Raw genomic sequence first — 17,427 nt, forward strand, 5'->3', positions numbered from 1 at the left:
TCCCGGGCTCAAGTGATCCTCTTACCTCAGCCTCCTGAGTAGCTGGGACTACAGGCTGCTGGACACCACTCCCGGCCAATTTTTTCTATTTTTAATAGAGACAGGGCCTCGCTATTGCCCAGGCTGGCTGGAACTCCTGACCTCAAGTGGTCCTCCCACCTTGGCCTCCCAGCGTTCTGGGATTCCAGACGTGAGCCACCACCCGGCCCCAGCCATTGTTTTCTAAGGTTCATTCTTTGTCTACACTCCCCAACATGGATAGCCTGGCTCCAGCCTTGTGTGGACTGCTCTGCAGGCTTTGCCCACATTCGCATACCTGCTGTGGTCAGGATGCTCTAGGGCCAGGACTTCTGGGGCCTGTGTCCAGAGACTGGGAACATGGCTTGGCAGTCTTCTGGAAAGCACAGAGAGGCTGTATGGAACCTTGGTGGTGGTGCTGGGGGACCCAGGGTGACTGGGAAGGGGGGTGAGGATGGCAGGAATTTGGGGATATTTCTTAAACTGTAACTTCCCCATGGGTTATTTTGTAAACCCAACCACTTCCCCAAAGTGATCTCCAGCCACACCCACAGAACCCTTGAGCTGCATTTTTGGACATGATCATTAGCATAACAATAATACTTACTAGCCACGGAGCGCACACCAGTACTAAGGGTCTGGGACTGGGCCAGGCCCCCAGAAAACCTTCTACAGTCGGGGTAGTCACTGGCTTCTACAGAGGCACCCAGCCCCCGGTCATCTGCCCAAGGTCACCTAGCAAGTGCCCTTCCTGTGTTCTCCCTCTAACGGGAACTTCTGTAACCATGGAAACCCTTTTTCTGCCCAGGAGCGTGGGGGAGGGGGGTGTCACCCTGAGGAGGACGACCCCTGGGCTCTGTCTCCACGTCTCCACTCACCTGCTGTGTGCAAAGTGCACGGCGGGCCACCACGTGTAGGCCGAAGAGCCAACCCCTGCCCTGCCTGCCCCCTGCCCCCCGTTCCACCAGGCTTACCTCCGCCAGCAAGAGCGCTTCCCCATTTCTGAGATGAGAAAGCAGGGCTGTGGCTGCCTTCAGCTGACCTCGATTGTGCAACTTCTCAGAGCAGACCCAGCCCAGACTCTGGGGCTCAGGGGCCAAGAGCTCTCACACCTGCCACCCACCCCAGCGCTGAGCAGCAATAACTAAGGCCCAGGCTGGGAGGACGCCTTTGGACACCCCGAAGCTTCCCAGAGGCAGTTTCGCTAGGCTGGGTCCAAAGGGGAGGCCAGTCCTAGATCAGGAACAGCAGGGTCAAAGGCTGCCTTGGGGGTGGGGATGGGCCAGAGATCCTGCACAGAGGAGGAGGTTCTGCCTCAGAGGGACTGGGGGTCAAGGAAGGCTCCCGAACTCCTGGGCTGGGCCCAGGGTTGGGGGGCTGCAGTGGGTGACACAGCCCCACCCTGACCTTTCCCAGCCCCAGAGCTGCCAGTGCTCAAGGCCACTGTGGACTTCGTTATTTGGTGTTTGGGGTTGTTTTGTATTTTCTCTTATTGTTCACACTTCAGACCTCCCAAAACCTGGACCCCGCCTCCTGAGGGTAGAATAATGGGTGCCAGCAGGGACACGGTGGGACGGTGGGACGGAGGGAGGAGGAGGAGCTGGGGCCGTGGCCCCCAGAGTTGGACTCAGTCATGATGGGGGTGGCTTTCAGGGGCAAGGGGCAGAGCGGCCAGAGGGGTGCACATTGCAAGTCTTGGGAGTCCTGCTACCAGCTCCAGGGGGTGAGAAGTTGGCATCAGCTGGCCTGGCTGGGGTGAACGGGGTGGATGGAGGTTGCCCAGCACCCAAAAGGGGAAGCAGCCAGGCCCCTGGGCCACGGGTGGCTGGGAGAGGCTGAGGCTCCCAGTGGAGGAGTTGAGTGTCACCAGCCATCCTGAGGTCATCTTGTTCAGCCTCCAGGGCCGGTACTGGGCACAGGCACCACCCAGCTTCCCAGCCTCTGGCCGGAGAGACAGAACAGGGCCCCCCCCCCCCGCAGGGGCCAGTGTTGGAATTGCCCACTCCATAGTCTCCCGTTGGGCCTGGTTTGGCGGGACAGCCCTTCTCTCTGCCCACCACATGCCAGGCAACTGAGGATTCAGCAAAGAAGGGTACTGAAGCCTGTCAGGTGCTCACCTTTTGGTGGGGCAGACAGAGCAGAGGAGTTGGGGTACAGCTTTGAACAGGGGTGACAAGCATCCCTCCCTCCGGCAGAGGGAGCAGCAGGTGTGGGGCCCTGAGGCTAGGGAGGGGGTGGGGGTAGAGGTCATTGATGGCAAAATGGGCTCACTGGAGTAGTCACCTGGCACACGTGGGGACTCACTGCATTCTCACAAGATCCTTGCCTAGTAACTTGCCCAAGGTCGCCCAGCAAGCAAGAAGTGGGACCGAGGCCGGGTGCGGTGGTCACACCTATAATCCTAGCACTCTGGGAGGCCGAGGGGGGAGGATAGCTCGAGGTCAGGAGTTCGAGACCAGCCAGAGCAAGAGCGAGACCCCGTCTCTACTAAAAAAATAGAAATTATCTGGACAACTAAAAATATATATAGAAAAAATTAGCCAGGCATGGTGGCGCGTGCCAGTAAGTCCCAGCTACTCGGGAGCCTGAGGCAGAAGGATCGCTTGAGCCCAGGAGTTGAGGTTGCTGTGAGCTAGGCTGATGCGAGCTAGGCTGATGCCATGGCACTCTAGCCCAGGCAACAGAGTGAGACTCTGTCTCAAGAAAAAGAAAAGGCGGTGGGGGGGGGGGGTTGGCGAGTGGGGCGGGGAGGGGCCGGGGAGGTCTGAGGCAGGGCAGAGGTAGCCGGGTGAGAGGTAAGGAACAGTGGGGCCCCTCGGCCCCCATCGCCCCGCCCACCCAGGCCGGCTGGACTCTGCGGGGGCGTGGCCGCGTCCCGGTTTCGCGTGCGCTGCGTGGGACGCCCGAGGAGGACCTGGCTGTTCGGGGGACACAGCACAGGGGCTGCACCGTGGACGTGCAGGTCACGCGCTGGAGGCCAATGGAGGGGAGCCGCCTGCAGCGGGGCGGGTGGCAGTCCACGACCTGTGGGCACCTGCGACAGGTGTGCCTCCATAGGCGGGGCAGGCATGGTGACTTGGACGCGAGGAAGGAGCTGGGACTGTGCTTCCCAGGGCCCCCGTGCTGTGCAGGTGCCAGGGTGATGGCTCCTGCCGCCATCTCGGGTTAATGCAGTCTGCGGAAACTTGAGTTTTGTGTTGCTTTGGGAATTCCGCCTGTGTGCAGCTATCTTTTCCACACTGCCCTAGCCCGTGTGCTCCAAATGCACCTATTTGGCACCCACTGTGAGTGCCTGTTTTGCTAAGGGGACAGCGGCCGCCGGGATGCCCAGGGAGGGGCCCAGGCTGAGGGGAAGCCAAGGGTGGGGCAGCGCCCCAAGTGCCACACGCCAGGCTGCAGTGAGGGTGCAGAGTGGGCCACTGCAGGCCGAGGCCCTGCCTCTAGACTCGGGATCCCCTCCCAGGGCCTGGGGGCTGCCAGCATGGAGGGACCTCAGGTGCTCTCTGGCATTTTATAGGGGTTTCGCAAGACAGCTGGCAGGGTTAAAGCTTGCAAAGAACTTGCGTGTCTATTAAGAACAGATTTATTTCAGGGAGAAGTGGGAGAGGAGGATGGAGCAAGGCACACCCACCCGCTCAGCCTGCCAATCACTCTCACCTGGCAGCCCGAGGCAGCCCGGGACACCCGCAGGAGCAGGTCCCTGGAAGGTCCCTGGAAGAGGTGGCAGGCGGGCACTGTTGGTCCCATCAGACACGCACCCAAAAGCCAGGACAGGAAAGACCTGCGGCTAACTGGGGTCCCCAGCACCCCACCTGGAGCAGTGAAGGGGGCACCCAGCCCCAAGTGCCACCCTCCCCGCTGCTCTGGTCTTTCCTGGCAATTAGGAAAGGGGGCTCCCAGGCCGGAACACTGTCCACGGAGGGCACTCTTTTCTTCACTTACTTGTCAAGAAGCACCAGCATTTGGGCCATGAAAGTTATAAAGTTCCTTTTTTTTTTTTTGAGATAGGGTCTTGCTCTGTCACCTAGGCTGGAGCAGAGGCGTCATCATAGCTCACAGCAGCCTCAAACTCCTGAGCTCAGCCTTCCAAGTAGCTGGGACTAGAGGCTCGCGCCACCATTCCCAGCTAAATTTTTCTATTTTTTGAGAAGACAGGGTCTCGATGTTACCCAGGCTGGTCTCAAACTCCTGGCCTCAAGTCATCCTCCCACCTCAACCTCCCAAAGCACTAGGATTACAGGCGTGAGCCACTGCACCTGGCACAAAACTACCTTTTTTAATCTTGCAAAGCTTAGATCATGAAGACTAGGAATACATGCAGTCCAAGGTTTTTTCCACACTTTGGTGGCAGATGCTCATTTTTTACCAGATGCAGTTCTTTCATTCAGACTAAGATGAGGCCGGGTACGGTGGCTCACGCCTGTAATCCTAGCACTCTGGGAGGCTGAGGCGGGTGGATTGTTTGAGCTCAGGAGTTCGAGACCAGCCTGAGCAAGAGCGAGACCCCCCTCTGTACTAAAATTAGAAAGAAATTATCTGGACAGCTAAATATATATATATATATAGAAAAAATTAGCTGGGCATGGTGGCGCATGCCTGCAGTCCCAGCTACTCGGGAGGCTGAGGCAGGAGGATTGCTTGAGCCCAGGAGTTTGAGGTTGCTGTGAGCTAGGCTGACACCACGGCACTCTAGCCAGGGCAACAGAGTGAGACTCTGTCTCACAACAAACAAACAAACAAAAAACCAGACTAAGATGAAAACCGTTTAGTCCAAAGGAAAGCGTGTGTGGAGTAACGTGTCCGCAGATGTTTTAGGGGAGGAGAAACAGGAAGTCAGGGCAGCGGCTTGGTGGAGGCTGAGAGGAGGAGGAGGGCAGGGCAGATGCCAGCAGACTCTCCGGGCGCCTTGCGCAAAGCTCCCGGGGTGGGGAAGCAGCCGCCTGCTCGGGAAGGTCTGGGGGTGGCAGGTGGACCTCAGTGCTCTGCAGACCTACGAGGGGAGCCGACGGCCCTTCCGTGGATTCTGTGATGTGGGGGTGGGCCCAAGCACTGCGTGGGTGACAGTGGGACCTCAGAGCAGCAGGGCACGGGGGCGGGGCGCAGACGGAAATGGACCTGCAAGTAATCACAGCACAGTCCCTCATGTCAAACTGCTTTATTACATCTTAAATAACAGTACAGTTTAATATAGTATCTATCTTGCATCCAGCTTCCTTGCAGTACACTGACTTTAAAATTAAATACAAAAGGTGAAAAGGGTAAGGGTGCAGAGAGCTCTACAGAGGTGTTGGTGGAAGGAGAAAGGGTTTCGTTTTTATTCTCTTTGCCAGATCCAGGCCTACCGCACGGTCACAGCACAGTTTTGTATAGTGTCGCAGAACAGGATGGAGAAGCCACTACTGCTGCTATGAGGGCGGGGGGGGGGGTCCACAGAACGCTGCTGTCCACACGCTGCTGCTGGACGCTGGACGGGAAGTGGAACCAGGACAATCTGCACGTGGCAAAACGACCTGCCTCAGATCCGAGGCTCGTTCTGTGGGGAGAGGCCAGGGGACTGGTGGGGGGAGGGCGGCCCTCGGCCCTGCTCCCTCCCCACCCTCAGAATCCAACAGCAACCGTTTGCAACAGGACTGGTTTTTTTTTTTTAAAGAAATAAAGAAAACAGTGACTTATCCCGCTACTCAAGCGTGTAGAGCTGCTTACTGTACTGCTTCCGATATGTGTGCAGAGCAGCAACAAGAAGTGGATAGAGCTGCAATGGTTACACTTTAAGAGGTTATTTCTTAAAAGAAAAAGAACATCTAAGGACTGAGTCCTATATGCACTTTTGAGCATTTCTACAGCATGCGAATCTAAGAGTAAACCCACCCAATATGGCAAACAATCAAATTTTTTTAAAATTTAACTTAGAAAGTCTGAGATCATTATTTTCAAAACATTGATTTGTACATTGTTTCATACACAAATAACCGACTGACTATCCGAGCACAGGACAGGCATCTCTCTTAAAACAGGTTCCTGATAGTTGGGGGCAGGGCGGGTAGTGTCAGGCTGTCATGAACTTCCCTCCAACTGCACGAGGAAACCCCAGGTGAGATGAAAACTAACTGAGAAGGCAGAGAGGCTGGGCGGGAGGGAAGTGGGTGCGGGTCTGAGTTCGCTGTTCAGAACAGGTGAGGGCTCTCTGATCACACAGCATGTGCTTGGTCACGTCCCTTCTCAACACGTTCTTTGCTGTGCCATGTTTGTGTGTGTGACAATCATCGCGACATAGACAGAAAATGAAAAAAAACAAAAAAAAACCCAGGGACTGAATTTACATGAGTGACAATGTCAGAGAGGCTGCCCTAGACTCTGGTTCTGTTTCACTACGAACATAAAGGAATATATTTAAAAAAGGAAATACGAATGCTTCCAAAATCCCATCACAAACGACTTGAAATTTAGGGACTATTACAAGATAAAGTCCTCGACTTGTTTTGCGTGAATGTCACCCACAGGATCACTGGTCTAAACTTCAGATAAGCTAGCGGAGAGGTTACCTTCTGGTTAACATGTTTATTATAGTATTTCCTCTTAAAATTCTTTCAAGACAAAAAAGAAAACGAAGACGATGGCCCCGGAAGGAATGCACAATTTGTTTTAGTTTACAGCACAGAGATCCTTCTCTTAACGGGAATTGTGCTCTTGGTTTCAGCAATAAGTGAAGGAAAAGATCTTGCCCTTTTGAAGTTCGGAGGGGGTGCAGGGTCCACGTTAGTGCGGCTGGATGGGTGCGCTCTCACGGCAACGTCAAGGGTGGAATGGTCTTCCAGTCTCCGCAGCGTCCACATGCTGCTGCAGACAGGTTTAGATAAATGCAAGAAGAAACAACATCTAAATGCGGATGGACAGTTGCTGTCACTGCTCTTGTCACTGCCGCACCAGCCTCTGCAGCTGAGGGCACCTGGCTTCCGACTCCGTGACTGTCGGCCTTTACCGCGTCAGCCCCCCTAGTGCCACCACCACGAACCCCGACTCCATGCTGCCGTGGGAAACACACAGCTCCACTCGGGGGCACGTGGGGTCCTTACCTCCTGGTGTTAGTTCCAGATCTTCAGGAAGCTGTCCCAGGACCCTGTCGCCACAGCCATGCCGTCGTCAGTCACTCCCAGGCAGCTGACGCGGTTGTCGTGTCCAGCCAAGACACCTGGGCACAATCACAGCACAGTCACTCTGCAGCCCAGAGGGGCCTCACCCCTCCGTGACCCCGAGACAGGGCAGGGTGGCTCCTCTCTGAAGGGACGAGACCCGGGACCCTCCCGGGCAGGAAGGGGAGGCGGCGTGCTGGCTGGCGCGTGGACGCTGGGCGGAAGCGCACGGCTGACCCTGCCAAGGGGCAGAGACCCACACGCTGCTTCCCTGGAGGCGGCCCACAGCACGGGAAGCGCACAGACGCTCAGGAGCCTGTTCTTAGGTCGGCTTAAAGGTAAGTTGATTTGAAAAGAGAAAAAAAAGGCAGTAGGATGACATGAAGAATCCCTCATTCAAAGGCACACACACACACGTAACACTGAGAGCCTCTTGCGCTGACTTCTCAGCACTCACTTAAGAAGCTTAAAAAATGAAGCAAAAACCACCATCAAAAAGTATCAGAACCACCCCAATCTCAAAGCAACAATACACCATGAGAATGTGTGGGTGTGGGCTGCCTCCCGTGGCCCGTGACCACCAGCGCCTGCCGGAGAAGGCTCAGCAGCTGAGCGACCACCGGGGCCGGCACCCAGGCACCCCGGCACCGAGCGGAGCCTCCTGTGGACGCTGCACGGTCCTGGTGGGGACGGCTCCCAGGGCCAGAACGAGCCACTTGCTCCCACAGGGATCCACAGGCTCGTGTCAGACGAGCTCTGCCACCTGCACAGCACCGGGGCACAGCGGGGCACAGGCCCCGGGTGTCCTCTGCGAAGGCTGGGCTGGCTGCCCGGCCCTCAGCGGCACAGGGACTGAGGGACTTGCTCAGAAACAGCTCCGACTGGGCCCACTCAGGCCGGGGAGAAAAAGGGAGACGTTTGCCCAAGAGGTGGGAGCAGCACCCACCCAGAAGCAGGAAGCCACGGTGAGGCCGCGAGGCCCGGAGCCCCGCTCCCTTCCTCCACCCCGACGCGCTGAGATGGACAAAGTTGAAAGATTCCAAAAGTGTCACCATTTTCCAATTCAAATGCCCAAATGTCCACTTTTAATAGGAAAGTTCTCACCTTTTCTATAATTTGTGCTTTCATATACTTGATAATAACACACTAGCTCTTGATACACAAAATTCCGGCTATAAACTGAACTGAACGGTCCCTGGGACACCCCTGTCCCACCTGTGCTCAACGGGCTCCCTCACTTTGCCCCTTGGCCTCGGAGGACTGAGCGGCTGGGTCGTCTCCTGCCCACGGTGCCTCCCACGTCCCCCTCACAGCGCGTGGGCAGAGCTGCCGGGGCCCCACGGAGTCCACTCGCCTGAAGGGCCAGAGCTGGGACAGCCGGCCGGTGACCCTCACTTCTGCCGCGCCACACCACAGCCTGCCCGCCAGAAGCTACGACACGGCAGCTGGCGCACGTCAGGCCCACCCTACGATGCTACCTGAGCACCCAGGAGACACGGAAAGGCCCCCCAGCCACCTACCTGCCCTGTCAGCTTTGAGCGCGTCCCAGACGTTGCAGTTGAAGTCGTCGTACCCAGCGAGGAGGAGGCGCCCGCTCTTGGAGAAGGAGACGGAGGTGATCCCGCAGATGATGTTGTCATGGGAGTAAGTCATGAGCTCCTGGTCTGCACGAAGGTCGAACAGCCTGCAGGTGGCATCATCCGAGCCGGTGGCAAACGCGTTACCATTTGGAAAGAACTGGAAAGAGAGAGGCATGTGACTGCTCGAGAAGAAACACTGCAGACGGGCTGCCCAACGGCAGGGCTGCCCAACGGCCGGCACAGATCAGCGAGAGCAGGGACCCACCCGGGACCGGACGGGCCTTGCGCTGGGGACGCTCACGACACTGTGGCCTGACCCTGCGGTCGACATCTCCAGTGAAGAGATTTTATTCCAACAGGACAGTGGGGACGTGCCGTCACTGACCAGCGTGTGTCTCTGGCTGCCGGCGGGCAGGGCTAGTCTCATGGTGAGGAGAGTTGACCACCGGTCAGCAGCGCAGCAGCGCTCTGCCCCCATGGCCAGACACGCGCCCCTTCCATCGCGAGGCGGGGGCTGAACACCGCCTGCCCTCCGGGTGCGAGAGCCGAGGGAGGCATCTTGGGCCGGCTGCACCCTGACCTGGCGTGGTGGCCTGTGTGAGTTTACTGTCTCCAGCTAGAGGTAAGCTCCAATGACTGGTCACCCCGAGGGGTGGGACAGGGCCGGGCACACACGGACACCTCATGGGCATCTGTGAGACCAGGGGGCAGCACAGAGCCAGCTGGCTGCTGAAGGTCACAGCAGATCCCAGTGCGGTTTTCTGTGTACCCGTCTGTAAATCAGATTGTATTTGCACGCAGAGAAGAGGGAGGACATCTAATCCGGAAACCAGTGTGACACTTAGCAATGTAAACCACTCGCAGCGCCGGTGGAGCCCCGCCCCGCGCCTTCCCCCAGCTCACACAGATGGCGTTGATGTCAGACTCGTGGCCGGTGAAGGTCTGCCGGCACATCCCTTCTCGCACGTCCCAGAGTTTGGCTGAAGCATCGCAAGCACCAGAGACAAACAGCCTGGCGTCGGGAGCGAGAGAAAGGCTCATGACGTCTCCAGTGTGTCCCGTGAACGTGGTCGTCTGCTGGCCGGTCTCGATGTCCCACAGGGCACTGGAGCAAAGGACAACGGGCGTCAGCCTCACGCTCTCCCACTGGTCCCGAGACAAACTGTCCCCCAAACCACCTAGGACCACAGTAAACCTCTGCACTCTGACTTAAGAAATTTAATTTTTTAACAAACAAATTTAAATTTTGTAATGTGACTTTCACTGGAAGCGAAACAAGGCAAACAAAAACCACACAGATGACACACGGGCCGGCTCCAGAGTGACTGGGACCCCATGGCCACTGACGGCAGCACAGGGGCCTGGTGTGACTGTCACAGCAGAGACACTGGAGGCTGCGCTGCACACCTGGGGTCACAGAGGGGCTTTGGGAGGGGCAGCAAGGAGCTCCTGGAAGGCCCTGGCCAGTGGGGCAGACTCCATGCCCTGTGGGGTCTCACGGTGCCAGCCCCCTCCCCCTCCCCCCTCCCAGGGGTCTGAGCAAAGGCATCAGACAGCAATGCCAGGTGAACAAATGGCTCAGAGCAAACCTGAGGTCCTAATGCCCTTTCTTGGGGTCACAAATAGGAGACCAGATAAGTTCTTAACTGCCACGCGTGGTACTCCATCGCGTTTCTGCGTAACGGGCTGTGCGAAGCAGAGACCTGGACAGCGCCCTGCCCGCAGCCTGGCTGTGTGAGGCAGGCTCTGAAGCCACCGGCCCAGCTGTGGTTCCTGCGCTTCACCCCCCAGAACTGGAAACCGCCGCTCCTGTAAGCCTCAGCGGGGAGCCGGGCTGGGCGGGAGGCGCAAACCCAGTCAGCTGATTTTAACATAAGCTGCACAGGGTGTCTCCTCTCTAGGGCCTGAGGGACGCAGAGAGGACGTAAAAAAGTCTGAGAAAAACGATTAATGAATGAAAGTGCTTTAAAAATATCTTCTAATAAAAAATTTCTAGGCTGTCTTCCCAAGATTGACAGCCTAGACTATAAATCTTCTATAAACATCTTACAGTATCATGCACCCCCTGCTCACCAGCTGGGGACGGGCCACATTTCAGTGAACCCCTGATGACCACGCGGCTGGCGTCTGTCACAGCTGGGCAGCCGGGCCGACCCTGGCACTAAATCATGCCTAAGGCGACTAGAAAAGCCCACAAGGACAGTTTAAGTCTAAAATGACTCTTGTTAAGTAACTATCTAGTCATTTAATTTATGTGCTTTGACACCACAAATGAAGAAATTTTAGAGCTTATTGAAGTAGGCTTCCACCTACCAGTAAGACAAGAACTTTATTAAGGAGTCACTTGAACTGTGACATCTGCTGTTTTTAAGCTGCACTTACCATTCATACGAGACGGCACTATCACAAAGGGACAGCTAAAGCCCACCCAAGTCCCCCAAAGGACTACAAAACATCACCTAAGCAGGTAAAAATATACGGAGAAAAGCAAAGAGCAGAGCAGAGCAGAGCAGGTACCTCACGCACAACTGCAGCTTAATTACCTGTGTTTCACTCAGCTGCTCAAAACTAAACTCTGTACATCCACAAACAGTATAACCCAGTCACTCATCCCCACTTTGTGTTTTAAGTCTTTTTTCCCCCCCACACTAAGTCTTTTATAGGCACGTGTTTTAAATCTTAAGGCCATTTCAAATTTAAGACAGCCCAATTCATGTCAAGAATCTTACTTCCGGCCGGGCGTGGTGGCTCACGCCTGTAATCCTAGCACTCTGGGAGGCCGAGGCGGGTGGATCGCTCAAGGTCAGGAGTTCAAGACCAGCCTGAGCAAGAGTGAGACCCCGTCTCTACTAAAAATAGAAAGAAATTATATGGACAACTAAAATATATATATATACAAAAAATTAGCCGGGCATGGTGGCGCTTGCCTGTAGTCCCAGCTACTCGGGAGGCTGAGGCAGTAGGATCGCTTAAGTCCAGGAGTTTGAGGTTGCTGTGAGCTAGGCTGACGCCACGGCACTCACTCTAGCCTGGGCAACAAAGCGAGACTCTGTCTCAAAAAAAAAAAAAAAAAAAAAAAAAAGAATCTTACTTCCGGCCGGGCGCGGTGGCTCACGCCTGTAATCCTAGCACTCTGGGAGGCCGAGGCGGGAGGATCGCTCAAGGTCAGGAGTTCGCGACCAGCCTGAGCAAGAGCGAGACCCCGTCTCTACTAAAAATAGAAAGAAATTATCTGGCCAACTAAAATATATATAGAAAAAATTAGCCGGGCATAGTGGCACATGCCTGTAATCCCAGCTACTCTGGAGGCTGAGGCAGGAGGATCGCTTAAGCCCAGGAGGTTGAGGTTGCTGTGAGAGAGGCTGACGCCATGGCACTCACTCTAGCCCGGGCAACAAAGCGAGACTCTGTCTCAAAAAAAGAATCTTACTTCCAGTATGTCTAGATGTAATGGGAGTGACAGAAGCCACCGCCTGCCCTGGCTCAGGTACTCACCATGTGGTGTCTCCAGAGCTGGTGACGATCTGATTGTCATCCAGGAATCGGCAGCAGGACAAGTAACCTGGCAGAGAGCAGACGCAGAGACGATTCACACCCAGCGGGCCGGTCCCCCAGCCCTGTGACTGCAGAGCGCCGGCAGCACGGGGGCCGGGGGTCCGTGCACGGCGGGGAATAAACGCAGCAGCAGGCCACGCGCCCTGCTGGCAGGAGTGACACCAGGACGAGGAAAGGCAGGTCGGGACAGCACTGCCCATGAGACAGACACACGCCACTCGCGTGTGCTTCTCTGTCAACACACGGACGCCTGGGGCCCCTCCCGCTCCGCGCTGGCGGCTCACTCGCACACTCGGCAGGACCTGGTCCCAGGGCCTGGCGGGCGGCACTCTGGGGACTAGGACACACCCGTGGGCAGAGGGGCGCTTCCTGCTCTGCCAACCTCACGCTCCCGTGGGCAGAGAAGGAAGATCACTTCAGGAGGAAAGCGAGTGCGAGGGAAGGAAAGGGACAGGCAAGGCAAGGGGCCTCCCGAGACCACGGGACGCGGGGGTCTCAGGAGGGTGACAAGGACGCGCAGGTCACGGAAGGGCTGACGAGGGTGACGGGCTGGAGGACGAGTCCAGCTGCACCGCAGGGGTCCCGTGGATGTCCGGTGGGGGTGGGGCAGTGACGAGCACGTGTGGGGGGTCTGTTGCTCAGGGACAGCAGGGGGTCCGTGACATGCAAATCTGTGTGGGAGCAGGGCTGAGTCCCTGAGCACCCCACCTGCTCCCACAGGGAGGGCCCTGGCGGAAGCCAGACAGTGGGGTTGCAGGGCTGGGGACACGGCAGGGACACACCAAGACGCCCCACCCTAAACATCGTGGAATGAGGAACGGCAAAAGCAAAAGGTTCTGCAGTACCCACTCCTAAGATTTCATGTTCATAACCTGTTTACCGTTATTTTGCACTTCTGTGCGCTGACCACGGCTCTGGAACTTACCGTGAGGACTAAAGTACAGGGTCAGCAAACCCGCGTCTGCCCAGGGCAGGTGCCAGACCGGCCCTGGCAGGCCTCGAGGAGGAAGTGTTTAGAGCAGTGCTCACCGAAACGCCTCCTCCCAGCACGCCCAGGGGCCGTGCGACACTGAGGGCTGTGATATGGAGGTGTGAGAGCACAGGGATCAAAGCACTGGCCTAACAAGCTTCATGAAACTGGCTCCCAAAGAAAAACACGTAGAGACGATGGATTCCAGAACACTAACTATGTACCTAGAAAAGGACACGCAGCCAGATTCCTCCTGGAGGCCACACCCACAGGGATGCCAGTCACCACGGGTGACCCAAAGCCCCGCGCGGAGGAGCGCTCAGCACCCCAGGCGGCCCCCCTGCTCCTCAGAGGGTCCGGGTCCCTGCACTTGTCACCCCTGCTTCAGGCCAGCCTGGCACCTCTGGAAGTCACCCCTGGGCTCCGCTGCCCTGTGTGGTGACCACGCACCCAGCCCCACCGCGCTTGTCCCATCTGACACAGCACAGGCGGCAGGAAGGAGGATACTCTCAGGTTTGCTGCATGAAAGACACACAACTTCAAAGATGACCGTGTCACCTTGTGCAGGCCACAGTGGAGCCCCCATAGTCCGTAAGCTCCGTACCCCAAGGACCAGAGGCTGAACTCTAACACCGCAGCGCCTGAGCACTGACGCAGCACTGGACAAGTGGCGCTGGCGGGACTGCGCGGGACAGGGAAAGCACCACGTTTACAGACCGCACGTGCTCCCAGCTGACGGCCTCTTGCTTTTCGATGGTCTGAAAATGAGAGGCATTTAGTAGAAACCCTACTGAGGACCACACAACCACCGTTTTCCACTTTCAGGACAGGATTCAATAAACGACACAAGATGTTCCACACGTAGGTACGAAACAGGCCTCGTGTTGGACGGTTTCGCCCAGCTGCAGGGGTCTGAGTGCCTGAGCCGGCACGGCGGGCGGGGACAGCCGCGCTGCTGGGCAGGGCCTGTGCTCAGGGAGGGAGGCGGCGAGGACGCCAGGTGTGCAGAGACCAGGCTCAGACCAGGCTCGCCGCCTTCTGCCGGGAAAGCCTCCCGGGGCCTCTGCCGAGAGTGGCAGAGATCAAAGAGTCGAAGCAGAAACCGCTGTGCTCCGCATGGCTGGCAGGGAAAGCTCCTGCGGTTCTTCCAGAGCTCCCGTCTCCCGAGCGGAGCGGGGATCAGTTCCGACAGCTGCCGGGAGGAGCAGAGCTGTCTGTGCACGTTACTGTTCTCAGTAAATGGAGGCAGCTACTATTTCTGCTGTTACCGAAGACTGAACAAATTCCGCGGGGTGTGTGTGGGCGGGGGGATACTTGAGGTGAGAACACGCTCTCTCCTCCCCTGCTGGGGGGGCCTGTGAGGGGCGGAGAAACACCCTGAAGAGAAGTGGCACCAAGTGTGGAGGTTCACGGGCACGATGGCGTCAACGTGTGCCCCGGGGACAGGCTGGAGCTCGGCCTGGGGCCTGCGCAGTGGCCTGGCCCCACGCGGCGAGCGCAGGTCTCACTGAGACCACCGCAGCAGCCACAAAGCTGCAGCGTCCAGCACAGAGGCGGCGGCTTGTGGTGCCAGCCTAGGTGCCTCGAGGACACAGCGAGGGGTGTCTAGGAAACAGGCACACGCCCTTCCTCACCAAGTGCGGCCGCTGGCCCCACGAGAGCGAAGCCAGGAACAACGTACAGAAAAGTGTGACCAAGTGCCACCCGCTAAAGCAACTCATCCCAAGAACATAATTCTGGGCTTGAAAAACCATTTACCTACAAGTATGGGGTTCACTGCAGCGATGTTTATAATAAATAGCGAAAAACTGGAAACTGCCTAATTGTCCAACAACAGGGAAAATGAGTGTAGCACTCAATAGAATTTTCCACAGTTCTTAAAGATAACATTGTAGCTCTGGGTGGGATTACTGGTTAAAAACATAAAAGAAGATAATTCAAAGTTTGTTTCCAAAATGTCTACAACGAACACACATGGACAGTTTCAGTCCTCCCGCCTGCACCCTGCAGAACACCCATCTTGGCAGGTTGGGCCCGGGTGGGGGAAGGAGGAGACTCTGCCCCAGGGAGCAGCACGGACACTGTGGAAACCGGTCAACGGTGCGAAGAAATCAGAGATGACCAGGCTTGGGCTCTGGGCGCTCAGAGCTCCTCAGCCCTGCAAAACGCCTGGGCTCCATCAGAATCTCAGGGTCCCAGGCGGGAGTGGGAGCCACTCTGGCCAGGGAGACTCCTTCACTGCTGGGGCTGCTAAGCCGGCAGGACAAAGGAGGCTCCGAGGGTGACACAGGGGACACCAGGAGTGTGCAGGAGGCTCCACGGCTGGGCAGGCAGCCCTGCCCCGCACAGCAGTCCGCGACTGTGAAGCGAACCAGCGGAAGCTGAGATGCCAGGACGGACAACAAAAAGCCCAAAGCAAGTCACATTTCACTAACTGCCCGGTTGTGAATCCCGCAGTGGGTTTTGCGGGGAGACAACATCTTCCCTCTACACCCGCGGTCCCTAGAGCCTGCCAGAAGAAACTCCACTGTGCTTTCATGAATATACAAAATGTGCTGCTGTATGAAGAAACTATGCCTAAAAAACCAAGTTTTAGTCTCCACGGTGGCTTTCACAGAGCGAAGAGCTGTCACTGACGACCATGCCACGCGGTACCAGGAAGACCTCTGGCGAAACTTCCGGTCAAAACGCTCACGTGTCATGGCCATCTCGACCAGAAGGCCATCAGCCAGGGCAAACGTGTCTGCGCTTGTCCGGACAGTTTTTGGAAAGAACAAGCTTCTAAAAACAGTGTCAACCTCCAGGGATCTGCTTTGAGAATAAGCGGTGAGACAGGGACAGATAGCCAGAAATGAGGTTTTAAAGAATTAATAATTTTTCAAATTTTCACCAAAACAGAACTTGGAAAGTTTAGTCTATCTGCAATTTTTAAATAATAATGATAATGAACATTCCATCCCAATCACTGCAAATTTATTCAGTTCACTATTTCCAGACGGCATCTTTTATTTTGTTAAGACAGAACCTTCGGCAAAACAACAAGACAGAAAGCCCGTCTGATGTTTCTCTGACAGGCGCAGTCTCCGAAGCCTGGCCAGCAGACTCTAGAGTAGGAGGTTCTGCGCCCCATCAGATGGGCCTCACGTTTCAGGAAAACAATCACAACACAACTGGTGACCAAGAGCCTCGTTCCCGCAGCTGACTGCAAATGATTCCTGCCATCACACCCCTCGACGACTAGTGAGGGTTTGGTAAACTTGCCGGGAAAATCACTAAAAAGTGTTTTCTGTGCACCTGAGTTTCTAAGGCTCTGCACCCACAGCTTCACACACAATTCTGAACTTCGAGGCCAAACATGCAAGCCGGAGAGAAGATGGCACAAGCGAAAGACACTAATCAAGGGGTCCTTGAAAGGTGTGTGACAAGGCAGAGACAGGCAAATCCTCAAATGTGTCCCCCGCTGACTGGTCACACCTTTGTCCCTTACTGCAGTGAGATACTATCTGAGGTGTATCAAATTTTAACCTCTATTGATGTGAAGCTGAAAAATAAAACCCATGCCTGAAGAAAGTCACAAATACTCTTAAGAGGCCAAATGTTTACAAAAATAACACTCTTTAGAAGTAAAATGTCATGAAATATGAAGGAAACAAAACTTTTAAAAATATTCCTCCTAATATCAGGTTTTTGTTTTCTTGTGGGCTTTACTTTTGGCTTGTTCTTGTTTGTTTCAACACACACAGTCTGTATTAACAAATCCAACAACCTTTATATAAAAACTGAAATACATACACTAAGTCTGACTGGCATCAGCAGAGGCTGCCAGCACGAAGCACAATTCCTACTAAAGTGCGATACACACACCAAGCCTGCCGCACCCAACAGCGCCGGCGGCTCCCAGGGCCCGCGCGGCAGCCCAGCCTGCTCCCGGGCACAGAGCAGCCTTTCCACGGAGAAGAGCCAGGAGTGCTGGCAAAGCACAACAGCCAACATCTAAAGGCGCTGGAAACACGCAGACGGGGGACGGGAGTCTACACTGGGAAGAGAAGAGGCTTGGGCGAGTCTGTACCGTGCTCTTCCCGAGTGCGGGCTCATCCGTGACTCCCGTGGGCCAAACCCCAGACGGAAGACTGGAACCAACAGTCTCCCGGAGCCAGTGGACAGAGTTCTGGGC

General features: G+C 56.1%; 1 protein-coding gene across 5 annotated transcripts in view; it reads right to left on the reverse strand.

Annotated features, from left to right (window-relative positions):
• Nucleotides 1-5,960: 5,960 nt before the first annotated feature.
• GNB1 (G protein subunit beta 1) overlaps nt 5,961-17,427 on the reverse strand; it is a 77,556-nt gene continuing 66,089 nt past the window's right edge. For all 5 annotated transcript variants that reach the window (XM_069464727.1, XM_069464725.1, XM_069464723.1 and 2 more), the window contains 5 exons: nt 12,224-12,290; nt 9,632-9,833; nt 8,669-8,885; nt 7,092-7,207; nt 5,961-6,852 (listed from right to left, as the gene is read on the reverse strand). In XM_069464727.1, coding sequence (XP_069320828.1) covers nt 7,101-7,207; nt 8,669-8,885; nt 9,632-9,833; nt 12,224-12,290 — 593 coding nt within the window. In that variant the 3' untranslated portion in view covers nt 5,961-6,852; nt 7,092-7,100. The remainder of the gene's footprint in view (nt 6,853-7,091; nt 7,208-8,668; nt 8,886-9,631; nt 9,834-12,223; nt 12,291-17,427) is intronic.

This window comes from Eulemur rufifrons, unplaced genomic scaffold (genome assembly GCF_041146395.1).
Source record: "Eulemur rufifrons isolate Redbay unplaced genomic scaffold, OSU_ERuf_1 scaffold_84, whole genome shotgun sequence".
Lineage (NCBI taxonomy): Eukaryota > Metazoa > Chordata > Mammalia > Primates > Lemuridae > Eulemur > Eulemur rufifrons.